This window comes from Mytilinidion resinicola (genome assembly GCF_010093595.1).
Source record: "Mytilinidion resinicola strain CBS 304.34 unplaced genomic scaffold BDZ99scaffold_6, whole genome shotgun sequence".
Classification (NCBI taxonomy): Eukaryota; Fungi; Ascomycota; class Dothideomycetes; order Mytilinidiales; family Mytilinidiaceae; genus Mytilinidion; species Mytilinidion resinicola.
This window is the reverse complement of record NW_022985442.1, coordinates 1,557,029-1,580,435: the sequence shown is the minus strand read 5'-3', so window position 1 is coordinate 1,580,435 and position 23,407 is coordinate 1,557,029. Positions and strand designations below refer to the sequence as shown.

General features: G+C 53.0%; 8 protein-coding genes across 8 annotated transcripts; 5 read left to right on the top strand and 3 right to left on the bottom strand.

The window, feature by feature from the left end:
• Positions 1-45: 45 nt before the first annotated feature.
• Positions 46-3,622, bottom strand: BDZ99DRAFT_269621 (uncharacterized protein). Its single transcript, XM_033713879.1, has one exon. It carries the CDS (start codon positions 3,320-3,322, stop codon positions 266-268), a length of 3,057 nt encoding a protein of 1,018 aa, XP_033579538.1. The 5' UTR covers positions 3,323-3,622; the 3' UTR covers positions 46-265.
• Positions 3,623-4,008: 386 nt separating this feature from the next.
• On the top strand, positions 4,009-5,100 carry BDZ99DRAFT_558709 (uncharacterized protein; the record flags this gene model as incomplete). Its single annotated transcript, XM_033727242.1, has 1 exon — positions 4,009-5,100. One exon carries the CDS (start codon positions 4,009-4,011, stop codon positions 5,098-5,100), a length of 1,092 nt encoding a protein of 363 aa, XP_033579537.1.
• A 1,115-nt stretch (positions 5,101-6,215) lies between these two features.
• Positions 6,216-7,066, top strand: BDZ99DRAFT_496962 (uncharacterized protein). Its single transcript, XM_033723474.1, has one exon. It carries the CDS (start codon positions 6,408-6,410, stop codon positions 6,999-7,001), a length of 594 nt encoding a protein of 197 aa, XP_033579536.1. The 5' UTR covers positions 6,216-6,407; the 3' UTR covers positions 7,002-7,066.
• Positions 7,067-7,370: 304 nt separating this feature from the next.
• On the bottom strand, positions 7,371-10,769 carry BDZ99DRAFT_496961 (uncharacterized protein). Its single transcript, XM_033723473.1, has 8 exons — positions 10,558-10,769; positions 10,485-10,507; positions 10,211-10,433; positions 9,096-10,127; positions 8,750-9,025; positions 8,475-8,700; positions 8,238-8,419; positions 7,371-8,185 (listed from the first exon to the last, which is right to left on the bottom strand). The coding sequence occupies exons 1-8, from the start codon at positions 10,741-10,743 to the stop codon at positions 7,583-7,585; spliced, it is 2,751 nt and encodes a 916-aa protein (XP_033579535.1). The 5' UTR covers positions 10,744-10,769; the 3' UTR covers positions 7,371-7,582.
• A 2,481-nt stretch (positions 10,770-13,250) lies between these two features.
• BDZ99DRAFT_496960 (uncharacterized protein) lies at positions 13,251-14,534 on the top strand (the record flags this gene model as incomplete). Its single annotated transcript, XM_033723472.1, has 2 exons — positions 13,251-13,766; positions 13,822-14,534. 2 exons carry the CDS (start codon positions 13,251-13,253, stop codon positions 14,314-14,316), a joined length of 1,011 nt encoding a protein of 336 aa, XP_033579534.1. The 3' UTR covers positions 14,317-14,534.
• On the bottom strand, positions 14,303-14,770 carry BDZ99DRAFT_269553 (uncharacterized protein). The gene has a single exon (XM_033713877.1). The coding sequence runs from the start codon at positions 14,589-14,591 to the stop codon at positions 14,349-14,351; it is 243 nt and encodes an 80-aa protein (XP_033579533.1). The 5' UTR covers positions 14,592-14,770; the 3' UTR covers positions 14,303-14,348.
• A 1,099-nt stretch (positions 14,771-15,869) lies between these two features.
• On the top strand, positions 15,870-19,628 carry BDZ99DRAFT_439792 (WD repeat-containing protein pop1). The gene is made up of 4 exons (XM_033717675.1): positions 15,870-16,184; positions 16,280-16,664; positions 16,737-19,078; positions 19,140-19,628. Exons 1-4 carry the CDS (start codon positions 15,882-15,884, stop codon positions 19,296-19,298), a joined length of 3,189 nt encoding a protein of 1,062 aa, XP_033579532.1. The 5' UTR covers positions 15,870-15,881; the 3' UTR covers positions 19,299-19,628.
• Positions 19,629-20,033: 405 nt separating this feature from the next.
• BDZ99DRAFT_439791 (RING-10 protein) lies at positions 20,034-22,483 on the top strand (the record flags this gene model as incomplete). Its single annotated transcript, XM_033717674.1, has 3 exons — positions 20,034-20,933; positions 20,987-21,447; positions 21,498-22,483. 3 exons carry the CDS (start codon positions 20,034-20,036, stop codon positions 22,351-22,353), a joined length of 2,217 nt encoding a protein of 738 aa, XP_033579531.1. The 3' UTR covers positions 22,354-22,483.
• Between the last annotated feature and the right edge of the window lie 924 nt (positions 22,484-23,407).

Here is a 23,407-nt window from a genome sequence, read left to right as displayed (position 1 = left end):
GGAGGCGTAGGGTATCAAGTCGGGGAATGGGTATTGTCCGACGAAAAAGAGGCCGCGAGGCATTAAGCAGAAATTTTAGTAAAAATATTGAATAAAGGAAAGAGTAAAAGGTTAGATAGCAAAACCCCTCCCAAGCGACATGAACATCAGTGATAGATATAAGAAACCCATGTCCCAATCATCACAGTCCCATCAGCCCATCCATCTACCCGTCCGAATTCCAGCATTAAAGAAGTTCACACCACGACGCGGCAGAGACGAAGGTTTAAACGCGTTCCTCAAAAGTTCGCCAGCCGCCCAGGCTGCCCCAAGCGGCTAGGACGTCGTCGCTGACACTGCATCGGGTGCTGATTGTGGACGGGACTAAGCTTTCCCGCTTCTTGAGGCTGTTCTCCCGACTCAGGCGCGAGGATTTGCTGATGCGGCTGTCACGTACGGAGCGAGACGTGGGAGCCGTTGATGGAGTGGTGGAAGACGCGACGCTGGTACGGGCGCTGCGTTGAGGTGCGACGATGCTAGAGTTGCGACGGGATGGGCGGGTGCGAGCGCTTTTAGGCTCGGAGTGATACAGCTCAGGGGTGTCTGAGGTGTCGAGGCTCTCAAAAGTGTGTTGGTGAAGTGGTGAGACATGCGGTCGATGACTCTGGGACATTTGTGACTCTGGTCGAGACACATTTCGAGAAACGTTCTGGCTCTGCACACCATCTGAGCCGAAAGGTACGTCGGCGCCACTACTTGCAGTTCGACGACGAGCGCGAGGGCTTACTTCGCTCGTGCGGTGGCTCTCGTGAAGCTTTTCGATGCTAGATGTCATGAAGGGCTCGATAGAACCAGCGCTGTGAACGAGATCCTCGTCCCCATTACAGCTGGGCTCGCTGCCGGCAACTTTGACCATCAAGTCGGCTTCGCCAGGACGGCCAGGTGTTATAGGTGATGGCAGTGGTGATGCATGGCTGGCAGTTGTAGGAGACGCGATGCTAGCGCTTGTTGGTGTTGACGGGAATGGGTCGAGGGGAGAGAAGTCGAGATGGGCTGACAACTGATATCGAGGGTTGTTACGTGCTGGGGAATCGATTTCAGAGTATTGATAATGTGGGGCAGTGTTGGAGTCAGAGGAGGACGTATCGCGAAGTATGCTTGTAGGGATAACCGATGACTTTTGGGTCTTCTTGGGTCGACCCCTTACGGAGCCAAGAGAAGTCAGAGTATCAGAGCCAGAGACCGAGCCTTGCTTCGAGTAATTTGACGATATTGACGCCGGATGGCCTGTCGTTAGGCCACTGCCAGGGCTGTCCATGACCAGAAAGCCAGATGTTCTGTGCAGATCCTCATCGTTTCGAGGAGTTGGTGTGTCGCCACGCTTTGTCGCTTGCGTTAATGCGGTCTTGTAACCTTCAGAGAAGCTGTGCTTTGCCATGGCGGCCCTTTTGCGTCGCATCATCTCTAACAAGGCCTCTTCCTCCTCAGTGACAGCCATCAGCTTGTGTTGCTCGCTTCGAGTTGATCGAGGCTCGCTGCGTGAGGTTTTTGCACTGCGAGGGCTCATAGTTGGGGATAGTGCTGCAGTCTCACCGGCACTTGCAGTTCGTGGACGCGTATCATGCTCAGGTATGGCTGATGGCTGTCGACTATGCCGCGATGCTTTGGTGCGAGAGTGCCGCGGTAGGTAAGACGAGTGTGGATCCGGCGAAAGCATTACCTCAATCGTGGCAGCGCTCGTCGAGACCGATGTCATGCTCAGGGTCGATTCCGACGGTCGTCTTCTATTGGACTCGTTGCGACCGTGTTTGGGCCTTGGCTTGACTTCGAAAGCTTGGGCTTTACCAATGATGATCTCGCCCTCATTGTCGGTCGAGACAGCAAGACTATCCCGGACTGGGGCTACCGGCTTGTGTGGCTCGGCCTCATATTCCTCATCGGAGGAGGACATGGACAGCACACTGTTGTCTTGCAAGTTTGAGGTTGAAAATTTGGACCTCGACGAGATTGCCGTTACTTGACTGTCGACAGACTGGTTACTAGCTGATCGCTGGCGGTGAAGTGGGCGCCTCGGGGCCGGGGTCTTGTAGAACTCCATCTGAGTTGCGGGACTCAAATGCGACGTCTGCGTTCGGTCTAACTTGGGCGCTACGACCTCTCTAGGCAGGACCCTACCAAGAGAACTCTTCCTCAAAGGAGCCAGATTGAAAGCCCGCACCGGCGCTGGCTTTGGAGGAGCTCGTTCTGGAATTGGTGGCGGTGGTGGGATGTCGTCGTCCTCTTCTTCATCCTCCTCGTCCAGTCCCTCAAACCAATGCTGGATGCCACGGGGAGGTCGGCGGACGTTGACCTTGGCGTTGTCAAAGACATCCCGCTTGAAAGCTTTTTGATTCTTAGCTTCTTTTCCTTTGGCCTTTTGGTTCTTCGGACGCTCTACTCGAGAGGGCGCTGGAGGATCCGAGCGTTGCACACTTTTGACGGATGGGGCAGGTGTCGTCTCACGTTGCGAGGCCGCAGGATTGCGGGGGAAATCTTCGGAGGTGGCCGACATGGGCATAGGAGAGTTGACCATCTTGGTCGGCGAGAGTAGAGGTGCCCCATTGCTCGAATTCTGGGTCCGAGGTTTAGGGAATAGCCGAGACAGATCCAGTCGAGGGGGTTTGTTCTTCTTGGCCTGTCGCTTTGCGCTTTCCTGGTCTTGATGCAAGGGAAGACTTGGGGTAGATTTTGCGTGCTCTCCTGGATGTATGGGCCGCTCGCCCTTTCGTAAGGCCATATCCCGGACCGCAGAAGCAGACGTTTGTTGGGAGACTGCCAGGGGAGACTTGTGAGCATCATAAAAGGAGCGTAGGGTCGAGGAAGAGCCTTGGCCGTGGATTTGCCTGCTGACTGTGCTCCCAATAGAGCCGGCACGCCCTCTGTCGTTGTTATATGCGTTTCCCAGGAGATTGGATGACGGGCGTGGATGGAGACTCTGCCACCGTGGCGGGTGGGCCACGTCTTCGACAGCTGTCGACGAGGCGTGGTCTGTGTAATCCGAGCCAAAGCTGGCCTCAGACACAGTGACAGTCATGTAACCTGGGCTCTGTGGGGGCTCAGGAATGGGGACTGGCGCAGTCCGCGTCGGTGGCTGTGGCTGTTGGCGTGAGGACTGGCGAAGGGCAAGATTGGAAGTCCCTAGCAATCGCTCGGCCTTTGAGGGTTTCGAAGGGTCTTCCACGCGCGGAGTGTATTCGGGATAGTGGGAGTCGACGGACGGAATGGAGCTCGTCTCAACGACGTCCTTTTTGGCATGGTTGCGGCGCCCCGGTATGGGGAAAGAGAATTTGGAGCCACGAGCCATATTGAGCTATGGTGGTGCAATTGGCGGTGTGGAGGGACGGAAAGGGCTATGCTAGGTCAATTGAGGAGTCCAGCTCAGGGTTTATGAGCCGCAATGGGCGAGGGACTGAGGGTGGGTTACTCTTCAAGAATGGCGGCTACGTGACCATGTCTGCTGGCGGTGGGCGCAATGGCACAGCGTGAGTGGCGCCGTGTACGCCAATGTGAAGCAAGTGGACAGGCACTGGGATGCGGGTAGTCAGGGAGTAGACAGCGGAATGGTAGGGCGCATGGTGTCTCTTGTTGGTGGGAGTCCTGGGGGATTTGGAGAGGTCGAGGGGTCCACGGGTGGTGTCTGGCTGGGAGAGATGCAGCAGAGGCACTGGGCGTTCTCGCCGAAGCTGCCGGCGAACCAAAGACTGCTAGAGGATCGACAGGCTAGCTCCAGGACTGCCCAGGACTGCCCAGGACTGCCCAGGACTGCCCCAGGATTCGAGTGCCACGAGAGGAGCTGTGGAAAAGCGCCGCTGATCTCACTGGACGGCTGCAAAGCGGTGCCTGGCCCCTGAGCCCTGCGAGCAGCGATGCATTGCCAATATCTGTGTCGCCTTGCCCGTGAGGGTGTCGTCGGCCTCAATTCGAGGACGTCTTGTGGCAGCTCAGGGCCGTCAGGGGCTCCGTGTCTTCAGCGGTGCCGTTCCGGGGCAGATGGACGATGCAGGGCCATCCAGGGGCGCGGCGTCCAACGAGAGGCCGGCCAGTGCGATCGCCCAAGCCATTCGGTGCTCGATGCGCATGCTGCGTCGTGCTCCGTCCGAAGGGGATGCAGGCGATATCGCGTCAGGGCTGGCGGCACAAACCTCAAGCCACGGTGTGACGGTGAGCTGTTGTGCACCGGTAGCCAGCATGACGCATGCCAGCAGCGTGTCTGTGCCTGTGCCTGGCGACAGTTTTAATCCGACCGTGGTGCGTGGTGCGTGGTGCGTGGTGCGTGTGCTTCATTCGAACAGCGGCCGCCTTGCCCTGCCCAGCATGGACGGTGCTGCACCACGCCGGCCGACATTTGGACTGGTGCAGAAAGCTGCAGCAGCGTCCTGTCATGCACTTCCTCCAGCTCTGCGGCCGCTTGGTGGCGGGATGCCGAGCAATCATGGCCTTCCACCAGCACTTGGCCCGCTCAGTGGCGGGATGCCGAAGATTCATGCGGGTGGCCTTCCATTCGACACCCTTCTTGGCAAGCCCCCGCGGTCCGGGGCCAGTGGACCTCATCCCGATGTTGGTCGCCCTGATCCCGATTCAACACCATCGACGACGTGGACGGCAGCATGTTTCAGCACCCGGCGCCTAAGCCCGTCGCTTCCGCCCTGTTCTCGCGCTGCCGTAGGCTCCCGGTGCGCGACCACGAGATGGCGTCTCTCCACGGCTGCTGACATTTGGAATGCCTGCATCGCGATTCGATTCGACGTCGCCAATCTAGCTGTTGCTCAATCCCCCACCTGCGTCCCGCCTGTAGATCTGGGATGCACATCAACACCTGCGATTGCCGTGCCCAAGTCATGGCTGCGCACCTTCGTATCTCGCCATCCCTCGTGGCTCGAGACGCCATCTCTCGAGCATACGTGGTGTCGCCGAGTGCGGCCGACTCCTGAGGTGCGTCGAGTCGTGCACATATCGGCCTTGGCCTGCTGGCCGCTACCAGAAAGCCCCGACCTGCATGCGGCGGAGCCCTCGCCACGAGAACGACCCTCCCAGCCGTGGCCGCATGTCTCGAGACATGTCTTTGACTGTTTGTCCACTTAAATTTCAGCCGTTGTGTTCCATCGCGACCTCGCCGACCTGGTGCTTGGGTCCATCGGTCCGGCGGTGCGTCAACCACCCATCCACCAGCCTCATTGTCCAGCCTGTTGTTTCGCAAACAATAGAATCTCAGGCTCGTAGATGCTCGAGCAAGTTCGCTCCCAGAAAGGAGCTGTCGGGAGCTGTTGCAGATGTAGGTTTTCATAGGTCTGTGTTGTTTCTCGCCGTCCTGCTCTTACATTCCTCGACCTCGTCAAATGCCCCTGGCCCGTGCCCATTCCAGAAATGGCAATTTCAGACTCTCACTCTTTAGGGCCATCCCGACACCATGAGCTATGAGCTTATTTCCACCGCAGCTTCGCCCTCGCACTGTGCCTCTTGCTGCCCTCTATTGAAACAAAACAATCAGCTTGTAGGACTCTGAAGACGCTACTTCGCGACTATGGCCCACTCTGTGGCCTGTAGCGTCTCGTAAACAAATCTAGTCTTTTCATTCCTGTTCCATTCGTATGGCTGCAATGGAACCGCTGTTTCTAGACCGCTTTCATCTTTCTGCAGGGAGTTTCAGCATCTTCGGAACATCACAGGATCTTCCCTGACTATGGAAACTTTTTAGGTAAACATTCAGCCTATTCCAGAGCTTCTTAGCCGGGTGAGTATTGAACATGTATTGAGAGTCTACTAGTGTGCATCAGGGTTTCTCCTTGTATGAATGTCTCCCGTGCCCTTCAATCCTTCCATAAGCCTCAACATTTCATTGTCTGGAATAGCTCATGGATTCCCGTAGAGCTAAGGGTGAAGATTGATGTCCAAAACTTCAGACCGATAAGCATGATCCGTCTGGATCCTGCAGATCAAACATAGATGCAATCAATACTCCCAGTAACATTGAATGAGACTAGCATATTACATCGACGAGTCCTGACACTCCAAAATCATACCCATTGTTCTGTCCATATCCCGAACACACTCCTGATCTCAGAAAACTCGATGACAACCTATCACAACACTACCGTTCTCTCTCACAGTGCCCGATCTCCACGCCCCAAGAGGCTCGCTCTCCTACCCCGGAAAGCTCCCCCGGCCCGACCCGCCTCCCGCCTCCCGCCACCCCGTTTCGCTGCATCCAACCGCTTCCCAATCGCAGTCCCATGGTTCGCCTCGCCTTTTTCCGTTGAAGTAATATAATCCAACCCCTCTCATCTACCCAGCTACCCCTCCAAGCTAATGCACCCCTGGGGGCCACTCCGCAGCTTCAACAAATCGCCAGACCGCGAAACAAATCCAACCATGGCTCTCCGTACGCCTACATGTCCCTCGATCCCAGGGACTGCACGATCCACTCCCCATGCCAGCCACGCGAGAACTCTCACCTGAAACACGAATCATTCGCGCTCGTGAGCGATGCAATGCGAGTATCCGCCAGCCCACGGGAACTTGCCCTGCCCTGCCCTGCCCTGCCCTGCCCGCTCCACTCCACACTGACACTCCAACCCCCATCATCCCAGCCTCCCACCACACCCGCATATGCGTCCTCCAACCCGCGTGCGCATATCCTCGGTCCAGCAATCCCGCAACACACCTACATATGCACTCCTCCCGAGTATCCCCAAACCCCGCCGGTGTGCTCCATCCACGTGCATGCAAGCGCCGCAATTCCCTCTCCCCCTTCTGCCCTTCACCCCCAAAAGATGCTACCGCTACTACCGCGGTACCTCAGAAGGCCGCAGCAGTCCGAGCCGACATCGCACGAGGCCCCAGCCCTTGCGTTACGCTGCTGCTGCTGCTGCAACGCAAACAATGTATGCAACCTACCCGCGCATCCTAGGCCACGTGCGCCCATTCTCTTCCCATGCCCGAGCCTCACGCCACTTGCAGCTCACCCCGCTAGTTCCATCCCTTAATCTCCAAAAAGCAAAAAAAAGAAAAAGAAAGCAGTTGCGAAACCTTGCGATTTGGCGCGCAAAACTGCGGGACTGTGCTACGACCGCGTCGTCAGCTGTTCCGAGAAAACGAAAACCGCTGCTTCCGAGGCACCAACGAAAAACTAGACGCAGTATGCTTTCGCGGCACTCGAGAAAAAGGAGCAAAAGAAGAAACATGTAAGTCATTTGCTTTTTTGTAGGTGTGAATACGAGCTAGATAATATACCCGAATATCATGAGGAAAGAAAAGAAAAAAAAAAGCCGTTTCCCAGATTGCGCTGCTCCGATGATGAGATTGCTATCTGTGACGAATTGTCGTCAACTCGTAAAGATACCTTTTATACCTCCCCCCCCCCCCCGGAGTTGTCTTCATTATAGCCATGTACATGGGAGTCATGACCATATTGTCGTAATCCATTTTCCATACCTTCGTCATCGTAAATCATATCCTCACGATATCGCCTCAACACATTACCCGACGAAAAGCTTGCCCGAAACCCCATTTTCGCGACACGTTTCCCTTTACAAATCATTCTCAGATCTCATCTTTCTCATCATCCTCAGAATCTGTTGTCGTGAAACGACGTCGGCGCAGGCGAAGGCGTCATCGTCTCGCCAATATCAATCAAGCTCTGGCTCATCGAGCTCTTCAGCCTCTTCGCTCTCTCAGCGGGCGTCTCGCCACGGAAGTTCTCTTGATCTTCGTCCCGTCCTCTCTTATTTCCAGGCGTCTTGGGCGCCGCCATCACGCTTCTGACTCGACCCGCGTTCGTCTTGGGTGGCGAGCTTTCATTGGCGGTGCGGTGACGCAGTGGGTATCTGGAGCTCTGGCTGCCCTGGGAATCGTCTACCTGGGTGACTGGTGGCTGTGAAGTAGATTGCGCGGCAATTCGGGTCTGCCGAGCGGCCAACGACGCAATGCGATCCGACCGGTGGTGGAAGGAGGACGATGGCTTCGGAGTAAGCTGTCCCGTCGCAGCATCATCCTGCGTCTCGTCGACGTCGTCGGTTTCCATCGAATCGAAGACGACTTGGCTGTCGGGGAACGCAAACTGAGCATACTGCGTATTCGTTCTGGGTTCGGGCAACGTGAATTGAGTATTCGTGAACTGCGTCACGCTGGTATCTATCGGCAGCGCCTTTGGCTGAGGCAATTCGACGAACTGGATTTCAGTCAGCTGATGGAATCATCTGTGTTGTAAACCATCCACATACATGATGCGAAACTTTCGTCATGGGGTCGAAGTACTCGCGCATCATTTGTGCGAATATTGGCTCAGCCGTTGCAGCCGTGTATTTTGGCTTTGATCCCTTCTTCCTCGGTCCTGGCACAGGTACAACATAGCCTTGCTTGCGAAGATGATTAAAAAGTCGACTGGCAGTTTGGAGATCAGAGCCTGCCAAGTCAGCAAGTAATAAAGGCAACGTCAGAGCCGGATGAGGGGAACCTACGGAGCGCGGCTGAGAAATCTCGATCGTTGGTATATCCTTGCTTCTCAATGATGTGCATTCCCCGTCGCTGTAAAGCTAGGTCCCTCATCTCTGGTAGCCGAGGCGCTTCCTTGTCTTGAAGAAGGCAATTGTAGCAAGCATGCACTACCGGAATTCTAGGATCGTCTGACCCACAGTATCCATAGCAGTGTAGATGCTGCCAAGTATCACAGAAGCTACAGTTTATCTGTAACACTCAGTAACGAGCATATTCAGGGACGTGTAAAGGGGCTTACCATGTCATCTTCGTCTTGGTCCCATCCACACTGGCAGGAAGTGATGTCCTTCTCCCCGGTGAGGTCGACAGAAGCAGAGCGCCTTCGCTTGCTAGACGCGTTCTCTCTTGGGGGGAGAAGTGAATTTCTCCTACCATCTAGCTCCTTGATCTTTCTCTCGGACAGTTGGGCCGGCGGCATGTTTTCAACCATCTTCAGATGACGATCCATACGGCTCAAAGATTGACTCAATTGCTGCGTCTCCACCAACTCACTGTCTTGAGGAGATGGCTCTAGCTGTTTGATTACATTCAGTCAGCAGAAGCTCAGTCTGAAAGATGTTGAGGCAGGTGATGGCCAAACCTACCATTCGCTCCAGTTTCTTCTTGATCTGGACATCACCCGGAGGCTGGGTATCTTGAGCTCGTGGAGAAGAGGAAGCTGACATGTCAATGACCTGGTGCGCTTGTCGGGCATCTTGTGTTTCTCGAGAAAGATTGGTGATAGGTGCAGGATTACCAGGCATTGCTCGTGTGTTAGCTTCATCAAGATCCATCTCGTAGTCGTTCAGACTATCCTCTAGATTGCTGCGCTGAGTTGGTCCATCTTCAGGGATGCGAGCTAGCACGTCAGCCTGCGGGTGCGGGTTAGAGCCGCGAGTTGTTGAATATCGATCAACGCGATGGCTGGTTTTCTGGATCGACTGAGAAGCTGAAGCGGCCATTGTCAAAGCCCTCATCTCTTGGCTTACTTTGAGAACCGCAACCCTCTCTACATTTGTCTGTTCCGCGTTCTCCGTTTGCTCCGCATGCTCGACAGGAGCAGGGTCTTTCAGCACCTCAATATCGAAATCTCTGGATACCGGTTCGGTGTATGTCAAGTTGGCCGGAAGGCCACGATCCACTCCAGCAGACTGGCTCGATTCCTGCGTAATATTTCGTAGATAGGATACTTTGAGTGTGACAGCGTGAAAGCCACCATCCATTGTTCCGCAAGACACGCTCTCCCTCTTCCAATCAGTGTCCGGAAAGAAAACAGTATCACTATCAGACTCTTTGAAGCCCGGAGGCTCGTAGTCCGGATCGCAATCCTCAGTATAGAACAGATGCATGTTGAGATATCGTCTCGAGGGAAGATCGGGTAGGGTACCACAGAGGGCAATCAACCTCCGAATGAACATTTGCATGGCGTATTTTGCGTTCTTTATGGTTACAGATTCAGCTTTTGGGCCGGTCATCTCAATTCCTACCACCGCGACTGAGCGGTCTGGCGACCGTACGTAATTGAACGTGAATGTGTAGGTCTCGACGACGTTGGAGGGGTGGTCTGCATCTTCGAATATGTTGAGCTGGATGGCACGGAGATGGCCGTGCTTCAAGGCATCGAACGCGCCGTTCTCCTACACTTAGGTCAGATATCTCCGCTGCTAATTTTTCCTAAGGAGGCGGTTTTGGATGAATATACTGTCCCGGTGATGCTTACAAGCCAATCAAGAAGTGTGTCAACAGCTTTGCTTCGCCCCCGCCTCAGCACTCTCATGCATGTTCCCTTGAGTTTGGGGTCGGATTTGCCTTTGTCTTTAGCGCTGGCCTGACTCGAGGAGTGCTCTGGAAGGTAGTTGCCAGCAGCATAGTCTTCGTAGGGCCAATGAGTGTCGCCGTAATCGTACCATTGCTCATCGAAGCAGCCTTCCGGGAAAAGGCTCCTAGATCGGATGTGAGTAGAAGATGAAAGTAACAGGCGGCGAGTGTGTTACCTTAGGTAGGAGAGGCAACTGATCTGAAACTTCATTAGCTAAGCCGGCCATGCAAATGAGATGTGAAGCTTACAGAGCCATGAATAAGGCTTTGGACAACCTCTGTGCTCTGCTGTTGCTCAATGAGTTGCGTTGACGTGGTCAGGGTAGTTTGATCGGTGCGCTCGATCGTCTTTGCTCCGAGGACTTGTGGAGCGGCAGTGGCAGTGGCAGTGGCTTTACCGCGCGAGCGGACCTTAGTGGCCTGTGTGCGAGGCATAGAGCGCAGAAGGAGGAATTGCAGTGATGAGGAGTGGAGATGGTGTTAACGAGGGATGAAGTGAGGTCTGAATAAGCTTGAGACGAGAGCGGGATTTGCCGCGTCAACTGAGATGACGGCCACAGAACACCTCAGAATCCAGAGACCGTATACGCCCCTCCATGCATAGCACGCACACAGAGCAACAAGAACATCGCGGCCTCAAAGTTCTGAGAAAGTGCAAAACACCACCCCTCGAGGGAGGAAGGGGGTGTAGCCACCCCCAAAAGAGGGTTTCTCCAAAAAGATCCTGACAAGAGCGGGATTCGAATCGGGACCTAGACAATGAATATCAAAAAGAAAAACAAGACCTAAGTTAGCATGTTGGGAGATCCGGGGCCGACGCCACCGGGGCATTCCTGCTGGTTAGTACAAGGGGTGCTCAAATATTTTGAAATATATACATAGGTTGAGAATCGAATTTGTTGTAGGGAGGGCACGTGAGTAAGAGAGGGCTCCAATGCCGGTGGGCTCATCTCACCTCAGTGCAAAATGTAAAATACTGAAACGTCGCTGGGCCAACGAGACCTGCCTATAAATGAATACCTTCCGCCTTCCGGTCGCATTATATTCATCTACAGCATCTCACCTCCATCAGTAGTGGTACACCACTCCGAGGCTTCGGAAAAAGTATCTGTGTTGATAGCAATTGCTCTAGAATATGAAAGAGCCTACACAGGAAAGGCTCAAGTCACGTGTCGGTTTGGTCTGGATTAAGGTGGATGACAAAGCAATTCGCGGAGAGCCGCTTGAAAACATGCCTACGCGTGGAAGTCTATGCCTATTATAGGAAAGAATTATTATCAATCCTATCTAGATCTTCAGAGCAAGGCTTCCTGTCGAACAGTTGATTGTTCAACGATGACGCTTAGCTAGCACGCATGCGGGCCACACAAAATTGTGCACGACAGCAAGGCTAAGGGCCTGGAGGGGCTGAGGCCGAGATAGTCGAAAAGCCGAATCAGATGTCCTACATCCTTATATCCGGAATCCTCGCATCCGTGGGTATTTATCGTAAATGAATTGGAAAGGTCTAGCGAGCTCTAGAATCACAACACAAGTGGGTTGACGGCCTAATGGCAAGCTGAAGATGCGGCACAAACGATTGAGGTAGTTTCAATCCCGGGACATTTCATCTTGAAAATGGAGGATGATTGCCCCTAGGCAGGGTTTCCGCACTTTCCAAATCATCAAGCTCTTAGCAGATCTTTGCGCTGATATCAGTCTGAACGGAAGAAGATATCTGCATCAGGCGTTTCTGTTCGTTGATAGACTAGGAAGAAGGGGCTATGCAGCCTTTCCCAAGCAGCAACAAATCCACCTGCCTAGAAAATCGGTACGACTTTCCCAACGGCGTACATCCCTTCCTCACTCTCGGGTGCAAGCTTTCCTATGGTTTTAGCACGTCTGAAGCGTTTCTATTGATATTCAAGGACTGATTTGGTATTCTGGGTGGTCGAGGCGGTGGATCGGGGAGGGGTTTGTAGCGGGTGATTCGTAGAGAGAACTATAGCTAAGGCTGTTGGAGGGTATATAAGGGAGTAATCTATTCGACGTAAGCTAAGAAGACAAATTTCGGAGTCAAACACGAACAATCCATTACCTGCAAGATTTCGACTCATTCACAGATCTATCTTGTCTTTGGTTAGTCCCATCACCCAAGTCGCTGCACAGTATCGATTCCCATTATGTTAGAGAGAAGTCACCTCCATGGAGGTCGCTTCCGGTCTGGAGGGAATCGGAAGAGTACCTGCTCTAGAAACCCGGTTGTGTTGGGCAGTGATGAAGCAGAGGAGAGGTAGTACGTCGGCTCGAAACATCCCCGGCCCGCTAAGCCTATTTCATCTCGGAAAGGTGCATAAGAGCATTAAGGATATTCATAGTGTGCGACTTTTGACCCGACACAGCATACGTATTACTTACCGTTCTGCGACTGCATAGTGCTATCACTTCCGCACATCCATTTGTCAACGGGGCAATATCTATGCATTCAATTACTTCGTACACTGCATTTATTCTCTGTCATATTTTCTGTTACTCCCATAAAGCTATCTTTAATCTTCTAACAAACACGCTGTAGGACGATGCGAGCGGTGCTCGTTTCACTAACTGCGGTTCATGTCCTTCCTACCATCTACTGCAAACCCACTCTATATTAGGACGACAACAATATGCTTCGCCCGATGCTGTGTCTCTTTGTTTCCATATATTCGTTACCATGGCCCCCAAGTCGTACTCCCCGACCTCACCATGATTTCTGTGTAAACTCAGCCCCCATAACACAACCTCTATGAGATAAGGTAACTATAAGTTCCTTCTCGATGCTGTGTCGCCTTGTTTCAATATAGTTATTAACATGGCCCCAAACCGTGGTCCTTGAGGCCACCAACCTTTCTGTGTAAACTCAGCCTTTTCCCTTTCCCATTCACTCTTCTGCTCATTCAGTGTTTCCTCAGCAACTAATTGTCATGGCAAACTTCGACTCAAATAAATGGTACCAGCTAAGCATAGGGTTGAGCGCAAGCCATCTGCTCTCCATGTGTGGTATGAATCTGTCTACGACCGGGGGTGACCCAGGTTTGGGCGCTGCATACTTCGGAGCAACAAACTCGTCGGATGCTAGCCAACAGTGGCAGATCCACCCAGTCCATACTTCCACCACCTACGTCCTGCGCACGAAGGCCTCCGGTCCGCAGCAAGGGTACTTGGGCACCCAGATCGGCCTAGACGAGACCACCCCGGGCAGTACCTGGCCGCGCATGGCGTATTATGGCCTCAGCGACACATCGATGTACTGGCAGATCGCACCGTGGGGCGACGGGACGTTTTACATGACGAACGCGGCAAACGGGACGGAATGGCATTTGGAATCTGAGGGGAACGGGCATATTGTGATGAGTTCGGATGGTGAGGCGCGGAACAACCAAGCATTTTCTTTCAAAGCTATGGGCGAGATCAATGATGCTGTGTTCTCAACGGTAGATGTGAGTATCCTAATTCGTGGTGTCGTTGTTCTGGAGTACTAACATCAATGTTAAGGCTCCTGGCGTGACAGTCACTTCGACACCAAGTACTGCTCCAGCATCTCCACCTGCATCTTCCACTTCGGCCATGTCAACGAACACGAGCACTGCTGCAACCACAGCGGCCACTCCAGCTCCAAGTACTACTGCAATCTTTGGATCCGCAGCTTCCGGCTCGCGTGGCCTATCTACCGGAGCTTCTGCAGCCACTGGTGCATCTGTCGGGGCCATTGCTCTGGCTGCAATCATAATTATGGTATGGTTCCTACTTCGGAGACGAAGGCGAGCAGCCCAGCAGGCCCACGGAGATGTCAAGTGCCTACCGCAGGAGACAGAGGGTTCCCCCACGCAAGAAGTAGATGGATCCCGCTCTATACAAGAATTACCGATACCAAACTCAGAGACGAAGTACGAATTGGCCGTGACACCATCCGAGCTTTGTGGAGATGAAGTACCAGAGAGGATAGTAGAGGAGTGTGAAAGTGAAGATAAAAAATGTTGTGTGGACTGATCTCAAAGGTCGGTCTAGGGGTTTCTTTTTAGTCACAGGACCAATATTCTTAAATCAACACTCCCCTTACGTTTTTGGAAGCTATTGCAGCGCCGAATATTGCACGGTTTACAGGCACTGCAGCATTGCACACGATGGAGCCTTTTGGAAGTTGAAAAATCAATAGCGTAGCAGCAATCCAAATAGCATATACAAAAATACAAGCAGTATTGGAAACCCAGGACTGTCTTTCGCGTAGAGTTGACCGAGAACTCTGGTATGGATAGGTTCCGCATGCACTATAATTAGACTAGTTAAACGGAGTTTGGATAGAAAGAAGAGTTGAAGGTGAGCAACTCGAGTATCTATCATAACATCAACGGTCTGCTCAGTGGATAATCTCATCTGATCTCATGAGAGATTGGAGGGATTTGTTTCGCAGCCTGACGGTCTGCTCTTTTGTTCCTGGAAGAATAAGTGTATCATGATCGGTGGAGCGCGTCACCGTAATATGTACGGAATGGGACTCGAAGAGCTGTGTTCTATCCAGATTACCGCCTCAAGGAACTTGCATTCGGCTTTGAGATTCACCCGCAGTGTTGTAACACTTGAGTCATGTGAGTGTTGACGATGCGGCAAAAGTCTGCACACAGCTATTCTGTCTTGAAGTGAGTGGCCAACCCAAGCACGGATCCTTCGCCACCATTTGCTTCATGATGCCTCCCGACGCTGGATCGAGTGCCAGCGTTGGCTCGGTCGGTGTTGCATCCAGAAATTGCGTGGGCCCTAGCGTCCCTTTCTTTCTGCACACATTTCATGCATGGTGTGACGTTGCCTGAAGGCCGTGAGGCCTGTGAGTGATTTAGATGATATTGGCGGCCAGGCGGCTCTGCCTGAAACATGATATAGCGAGGCAAAGCAAATAGACCGACGCGCAGAGAGCGCAGTTACTGGCGAACTGCCGGCCACCAGCATCCCATGTATCCCGCCGAGTTTGCTCGAGTGCACGAGTTGCCAGGAAGTGGCTGAGGTTGGGAAAGAAATTCGAAGGCAGGAGGAACCTTTGCCGAGCTCTCCAAAACCGCCTTGGACCTACGAACCCCTCCCCTTCGCACCACCACCACAACTCCTCCCCACTCTTCCTCCTTCACTCTCCTCTCCGGTCAGACGTGTCTTTCCAGTTGTTGAGCTCTCTCTACTCCGCGGCCTTCATTTCAGCACATATCCCATTTTCCGTGCCAGCCCTCACCTCTCCTAATCGTGCCGCCATAAGCAGACCTTACCTCTTGCCCCGGTCACGACGCCACTACCTTCACCCCAAAGTGCTGCAGCAGCGGATCGATTCAGATAGTGCCGTTGAGCAAAGAACACCGATGACGGCCTGATCCACCAGAAGTTCGGCCTCACACGCGATTCCCGCCGTGTTGTCCTCGCGTTCGGGACTCCCTTGATCCGCCCTCCTCCCTTCCATGGACACCTCTCCTACCGACACCGAAGCGAGTACAGACACAACCGGGTTTACTTCGTTTACTTCGACGGTGGAGAGGTCTGGGACGCTATCGCCTCTTGCCGCACCCAAGAACATCATGCCGGCAAGGGAGGCTGCCCACGGACTCGATCCCGGGATGGAGGCATCCTATGCCACCCTTGGCCAGCTGTCCTACGTCCCGACAACGCACACAACCGTCGTAACCACTACGACCACGACCAAGATCGACTTTCCGCCGATCTTGCTGCGAGCTCCCCGGAGTTTGGTGGAGCGGGATCCCAAAATATACCCTCTGGCGTGCTCTCCAGCCCCGGAGTCTGTCAGGCGATTTGCTTTCGATGCCGGAGGCACACAGGCTTATTTCAACGAAGCCGACGACGTCCAACAGTCTCTCAACGAGGTACGTTAAATCGACCACAGCCTGCCCGTCATCACACCACTTTCCTGAGGTCGACCGACTGGTATATACTATTGCTAATGTATCTTCCCTATCAGTATAACACTCGACATGACGCCCTCATCGCTGCTAATGGAAGAGTGGAATCGGTCCAGCACTATAACGCTCAGTACGAAACGCCAAACCGTACTACACAAAGCTCGGGTATTACTGGTAGAACACTAACGGACCCTCTAACAAGGTCATTCTCGGGTCGTAGAAAGCGCTCCTCGTCGCCACCCTCTATTGCTGAAGCAGCTGAGCTCGCAAGCTTACAACGGAAGAGCAAGAAATCTCGGGCCACAATACTCGGTTGTCAAGATGCTGAGGGAACGGTTCCTGCTACTCCAGACACGGATGCGGGGACATCTGGACGCTTCAAGATTCCTAAAATAAAGGGTGGCTCGAGGAGGTCCAATTTGCGATCCTCCAACCAAGGCGAGAGTTCTGGCTCAGGAAAGCAGACCCATAGCGACTCGCAGCTCCCGCCGGATACCTGGGGGTTACGGGAAGTAGAGGCACGCCAATCGCCTGCGAATCAGACGAGGAACCTCACAACTGCCAACTCGGGCGAAGGAGCGACTCCAATACATGAATCTCGTTTTCACGCTGCAGTGCTGGACGGCCCTGGTATTTCCGCAACCCCGCCCATTGCAGAGACCGACATGGAACCTGTTACTTCCTTCTCTTCTGGCGATGTACCGTTCGCAAGACCAGCTCGTCCCGCTCCCCTTGACACTGTATTAACACAGGATGCAAGCCTCCCGAGCCCGAGCCTCTCGCCAATCACTGCTGCCGCAAACCTTGCCCATAACGCAAATCATAACTCGCTCAGAGGTGGAGACGGCCAGGAAGAGGATCCGTACGAAGTTTCAATTTTGGATATTTCGGAGGACAGGTCGGATCAAGCAAGCGGGTTAACAAAACTACAAACCCGCTCTGCGTCGCGAATGCAGCACATCGATCTACCGGACCGGCTCGATGGCGCAAGTCCGAACCCACAGCTTCCTACCCCTACCGTCATGGGCATACCGGCAATGCTGGACTCCTTTGACTCAATGCCGGAGCAGATGAAGACCTACGTCATGTTTCACTTGCTCCGTCGGTGCACAAAGCCAACTCTCCATTTCGTTGCCGACGTCGTGAACCCTGCGTTAAAATGCGATTTCCTGGGACTGCTCCCACTTGAGCTCGGCTTGAATGTTTTGAAATATCTAGATGTCAAGAGCATGTGCAATGCCGCACAGGTTTCGAGGAAATGGAGGCACATTGTTGACACGGACGAAACCGCCTGGAAGGACCTACTAGCAAAGGACGGCTACGAACTGCCGGATGGAGACCTAGAGCGAGCAGTAAAAGAAGGTTGGGGTTGGCAATACCCTCATTCTTCGGAGAGCTACGAGCGGGACCTAAGGGTCAACGCATATGCCGCCAAATCCGATGGAGAGTCGCCTGGATCTTCCGGCTCGAGCACTGTTGGCAGTTATGCTGACAGTGAAGGCCCTGCGAGTACTAAAGCGATATCTGCCAGACCTAAGAGGAAAGCTAGCTCATTGAAGCTTGGAAACTCGAAGAAGCAACGCAGGAAAGGCCCGACAACGAGCAAGGCACAAGCACCAAGCTGGAGCCGATCTCTAGGAAATGCACACGGGCCAATCGCTATCGCTAATGTAGCAATCTCGGCAGTTCCAAATCCTAATATCGGACTTCCCAGTCTACGAAGCCTGCATCTCTTCAAATCTTTGTACACCAGACATCACCTCATTCGAAAGAGTTGGATGGAGGAAGAAACGCGACCGAAGCACATCGCGTTCCGCGCCCATCAACGACACGTCGTCACTTGCCTTCAATTCGACACGGACAAGATCCTTACTGGCAGCGATGATACTAATATTAACGTTTATGATACAAAGTCGGGAGCGCTCCGCAGCCATCTTGAAGGGCACGAGGGGGGAGTATGGGCTCTGCAATATGAGGGCAACACATTGGTTTCTGGCTCAACTGACAGATCGGTGCGGGTGTGGGACATCGAGAAGGGCAAGTGCACACACGTGTTCCAAGGCCATACTTCTACAGTCAGATGCCTTGTCATTTTAAAGCCAACGCCGACTGGAGAGATTGTGGATGGCCAGTCGGTTATGATGCCTAGAGAACCACTCATCATTACGGGTTCCCGGGACTCGAGCCTGCGGGTTTGGAAGCTCCCTCAACCTGGTGAGCGTTCTATCATTCAGACTGGTCCGCCGGCCAACGATCACGACAACCAGTATTTCATCCGCGCCTTGACTGGCCACCACCATTCTGTGCGAGCTATCGCTGCACATGGAGACACCCTCATCAGTGGTAGTTACGACTGCACCGTTCGTGTTTGGAAAATATCAACCGGTGAAACGGTTCACCGCCTTCAAGGGCACGCACAGAAGGTATACAGCGTTGTTCTGGACCATGCTCGCAAGCGGTGCATCAGTGGATCTATGGACAATATGGTAAAGGTTTGGTCGCTTGAGACTGGTCAATGTCTATTCAACCTTGAGGGCCACACGTCACTCGTCGGGTTACTCGATCTCAGTCATGAACGTCTCGTTTCTGCGGCTGCGGACTCTACCCTGCGCATATGGGATCCGGAGAATGGGCAGTGCAAGAGCACTCTTAGTGCGCACACTGGTGCTATCACCTGCTTCCAGCATGATGGACAGAAAGTCATCTCAGGATCGGACCGCACGCTCAAGATGTGGAATGTCAAGACTGGAGAATGCGTCAAGGATCTTTTGACTGACTTGAGTGGCGTTTGGCAAGTCAAATTTAATGAGCGACGGTGTGTTGCGGCGGTGCAGCGTAACAACATGACATACATCGAGGTAAGGAGCGAATCCCGGATTACATGCTGCAAACAAGCTCTGGAGCTAATCACTTCTCTAGGTCCTTGACTTCGGCGCTTCCCGAGATGGCGTCCCAGCCGACCAGCGTGGCCGCAGGATTGTTGTCGATTCCAAAGGTCGCGAAGTTGAAGATCTCGACGACTCCCGAACTCGGGGAACTGAAGATATCGAGGAGGTCATTGACGCGGACGCGCCATGATCTCTCGTCAGCCTGAGGATCCTTACTTGATGATTATCGGCAATTCAGGTCAAAATACGGCTTCACGAGATCTTCAACGCCAACTGCTGCATCCTTCAATAACGAAGGCCCAGCTCTTCATCGGCGAAGATAAGCCACGGAGGACGTTCATTGGGAATATCTGGTTTAAGGCTTGCTGGCCTTGTTCTTGTTCTTTTGTCTAAGTGCTAAGCTGTGATACCCTCTTTCGCGGCATCGTCCGAAACTTCGGAGGCATCGGCCTCACACCTGCATCAGCGTTATTGGGGCGTTAAGCGTGAGATGGGCGGACACCACTGCATGTTTACGGAGTTTGCTTTAAAGGTTTTATGGTGCAGCGGGCCGGTGGGCCTGGCGTGTATATATAGCTATTGGAAAACCGCCTAGTGAGCGTCAAAACTGAATAACACAAATTACGATCTTGAATCTCTGTATATGAAGTCGTGAGAATCTGCTGAGGACTTCCCTCGATTTGAAGTCATCTTGGATTTTTATGGCATTCAGAAGAGCTTCAGATAGCGTCAAAAGCACAAGGCAGTTGTATCATAAAATGTGAATTCTTACCCCTAGTAAGAATTGTGATGCAGGCGGGGGAGGATGAGCTCATTCCACTTCGCAAACAAACGCCACTGCGCAAAATCATCATCCACAACAAAGTCCTCACTGCCGACCTCTCACTATGCGCGAAGCTTACAGCAACACCGAGAAGCTTTCCTAATGCCATCTTACTTTTTCCATCTCGCATTTGAGCTTTATCCATACCCCACCGGCCGTGCGCAACAGCCATCCACGACTTCGCTGCAGCCTGTCTATACACCTCCGTTAGGTACCGACATATTCACCTCCGAGCTTCCTGTCCACAGGGTCTCTTCCTGGGGCTCTGCACCTAGTAGACCGAGCCACCGTCGATCCAAGACCGCTACCTCGAGCAGCGATCTTCCCCCTCTATCCACGTCGCAGGCTCGACCACTGGCCCAGCGGAGGCTCAGTCACCTCAACGGACACTCCTCCGGGGATCACCGCGAGAGTCCAGTACCTCTGGTCAAACCTGCCTCAAGCGGTACACGTACACAGCACCCGGCTTCGCAGGACTGGCGATTCGGCAGTGTCTCAATCCAGAGCATAGATATGAGCGCAGTCACGAACGGAGGGGATAACAGGCCGCGGGGAAAATCACTGAATCATACAACTCACGTTGGGGCAAGCTCTGGAGGTCTAGCAACCAAGGGCAAATTTGTTCCTTCGGATCCCAAGAATACAGAGGTTGGGTGGGGAGTGGTGCATCTATATCGAGATGGCCAAGAGACGCCAGATTTATACGATGATACAACGTCAAACACAGGGCCGGAAGGTGTAGGAGCTGGTGGAGGATCAGATGGGAGGGCTTTCACGGAGGAAGACTGCACCACGCTGTGTATTCTCGCCGTGCCATCGTACATGACACCGTCTGACCTACTTGGATTTGTTGGAGAGCAGACGAGGGAAGACGTGAGCCACTTCAGGCTAATCAGGACTGGAAGAACGAACAAGTACATGGTGCTTATGAAGTTTAGGGAGGCTCAGAAGGCGAAACAATGGAGAAAGGAGTGGAATGGGAAGCTTTTCAACAGCATGGAGGTAATTTTATTTCCAATTCGTGCTCATGAGGTTGATGCTAATAAATATCATAGCCCGAGAACTGCCATGTCGTCTTCGTAAAGTCTATCGAGTTTCAAACTGCGGATTCTAACCGCGATCCGTCGAGTTTTCCAAATATGAACAACGATCCTTTCACACCTGCTGCCACGCCTCAACCGACTGCACCTTTACCAGTAACGGTTTCTTCCCCAGTTGAGACGTCGCCGCTTGCCTCATCTCTCACTACCAAACCACTAGCTCCGCCCACACCCTCACTTGTAGAGCTCCCAACATGCCCGGTCTGCTTGGAACGGATGGATGAAACAACAGGTCTTCTTACCATCCTGTGTCAGCATGTTTTCCACTGCGCTTGTTTAGAGAAGTGGCGAGGCAGTGGATGTCCTGTATGTCGATACACCCAGAATGATGCGCTGATCGGGCGTGGTCACGGTGATGGAGAAGCCCCTGAGAACGAGTGCAGTGTCTGCGGATCAACATCAAACCTGTGGATCTGGTACGCATAGCCTTACTTTTTTTCAAGGATTACACACTGACATTTGCCAGCCTTATCTGCGGCAGCACAGGGTGTGGTCGATACGATTCCGCCCACGCCTTCGCCCATTATGAGGCAACGTCGCACTCATACGCGATGGACGTCGTAACCCAACACGTCTGGGACTATGCTGGCGATGGTTACGTCCATCGCTTGATTCAAAACAAGGCCGACGGGAAACTTGTAGACCTCCCTGCATCCTCTCTACGGCATCCATATCTTCCGGGCGATTCGAACACGATGACTGGCTACGCAACAGATACCGTGCCGCGAGAGAAGCTAGACAATATGGGCACCGAATATGCCTACCTTCTCACGTCGCAGCTAGAATCTCAGCGAGCCTATTTTGAAGAACAGGTTGAACGCGCAGCGGACAAGGCAGCAAAAGCGGCCTCCGCAGCAGATGAGGCCTCTCATACAGCTTCGGCGCTGTCTCAACAGTTCTCAGCGCTGTCTTCGAAGTACGATGAGGCGCAGGCATCCATCAAGAGTCTCGAAAGGGACTCTGCTCGTCACGCTGCGCGCGCAACATCGGCGCAAGAGCTAGCTAGGAAGCTCACGAAGCAGTATCAGGAAGAAAAGACGATCAACGAGTCCCTCATGACGCGGATCTCATTCCTGGAGTCCAAGGTCACGGAAGCGGAGACGAAAGTCAAGGACATCGAGAAAGAGAAATCGGACTTGGAAGAGCAAAACCGTGATCTGAGCTTCTTTATTAGCGGCCAGGAGAAGCTGAAGGAGATGCAGGAGAACGAGGTTTTGGGACTGCAGGACGGAGAAGTGGAAGCGGGGAAGATGGAGCTTGGCCCGGGCAAAGACGAGGAGAAGAAGGGGAGGAGAAAGGGGAAGGGGAAGCAGCGAGTGTGATCGGCTGCTGAACCGGTGGAATTAATGGCGTTGGGAGGAATATGATACCCTCGGGCGGGCCCTATATTGAAAGACTCTTACCTAGACAGTTAGATATCACAATAAGAAACCATGAACTTGGAAAATTTGGTACTTCTTATGTTAAGGTTCTAGATACTGCATAGTCACGTGCTCTCAATTCTCGATCCACGACTAAGCTTTCGACAGCTTCAAAAAACCTTTGTCGAAAGTTTGTGAACCGAAGAGTTGCCAGAATTTCCTCTTAGATTGTAAATGGGAAGCAGTTGAGAGCTAGAATGAGCACGTGATGGCTTTGAGAGGAAGGTCTTGGCGTTACAAGGGTTAAGCGAGGTGTAGAGGACAGTGATGTTCTTCACCTCCACATGCCAGACCCACCTAAGCGAGAATATTCACGTGACCGAGAGTGCCTAGATCATTCCCGTCCTCGAGAGGGAAGCGACAACGCGCTTTCCAAGCATCAAACCTTGCAGCATCAGTGTCATGGAGTGCTACTAGTAAGTAGGAACGGCGCAATTATTTCAGAGCAATTTAGTGAGCCTTCCATCTGTATCAGAGCTTCGTAAATTAGCCAGTCAGATCCGAGTGACAAATAAAGAGGTAAATAAGAGATATATTTTCGTTGCTTCTCTACTTCTGTACCATCACATTCTCTGACAAATGGTATGGACCTAACCTCCTTCTTCCAATGAATGCTGAAGCCCCTGGCGTACATGGCGAGAAAGGAGTGCGGCTTTCCCAGACGAGTTTCCTGCTCTGCAAAACGATAGGCCTAGCTCGCCCTTCCTGGACTCGTCGATATATTAGATGTTTGACAAGGCTGTCCTGTTTGTCACAATCTAAAGGACGTGCTATTCCTGATCGTCCGACCTCTCGAATCGCATCTCATGAAGGATTCCCCTGGCGAAGCTCGTATCAAGCCCGGATCACACCACGATGCCCTATCCTCCACGTCCGGCTGGCTGGGCGATGTTCCTCCGTGCTCGACAAGAGCTGTTAGTGCATTGACGGGCTGCGGTCGGTGGATGTGACTCGT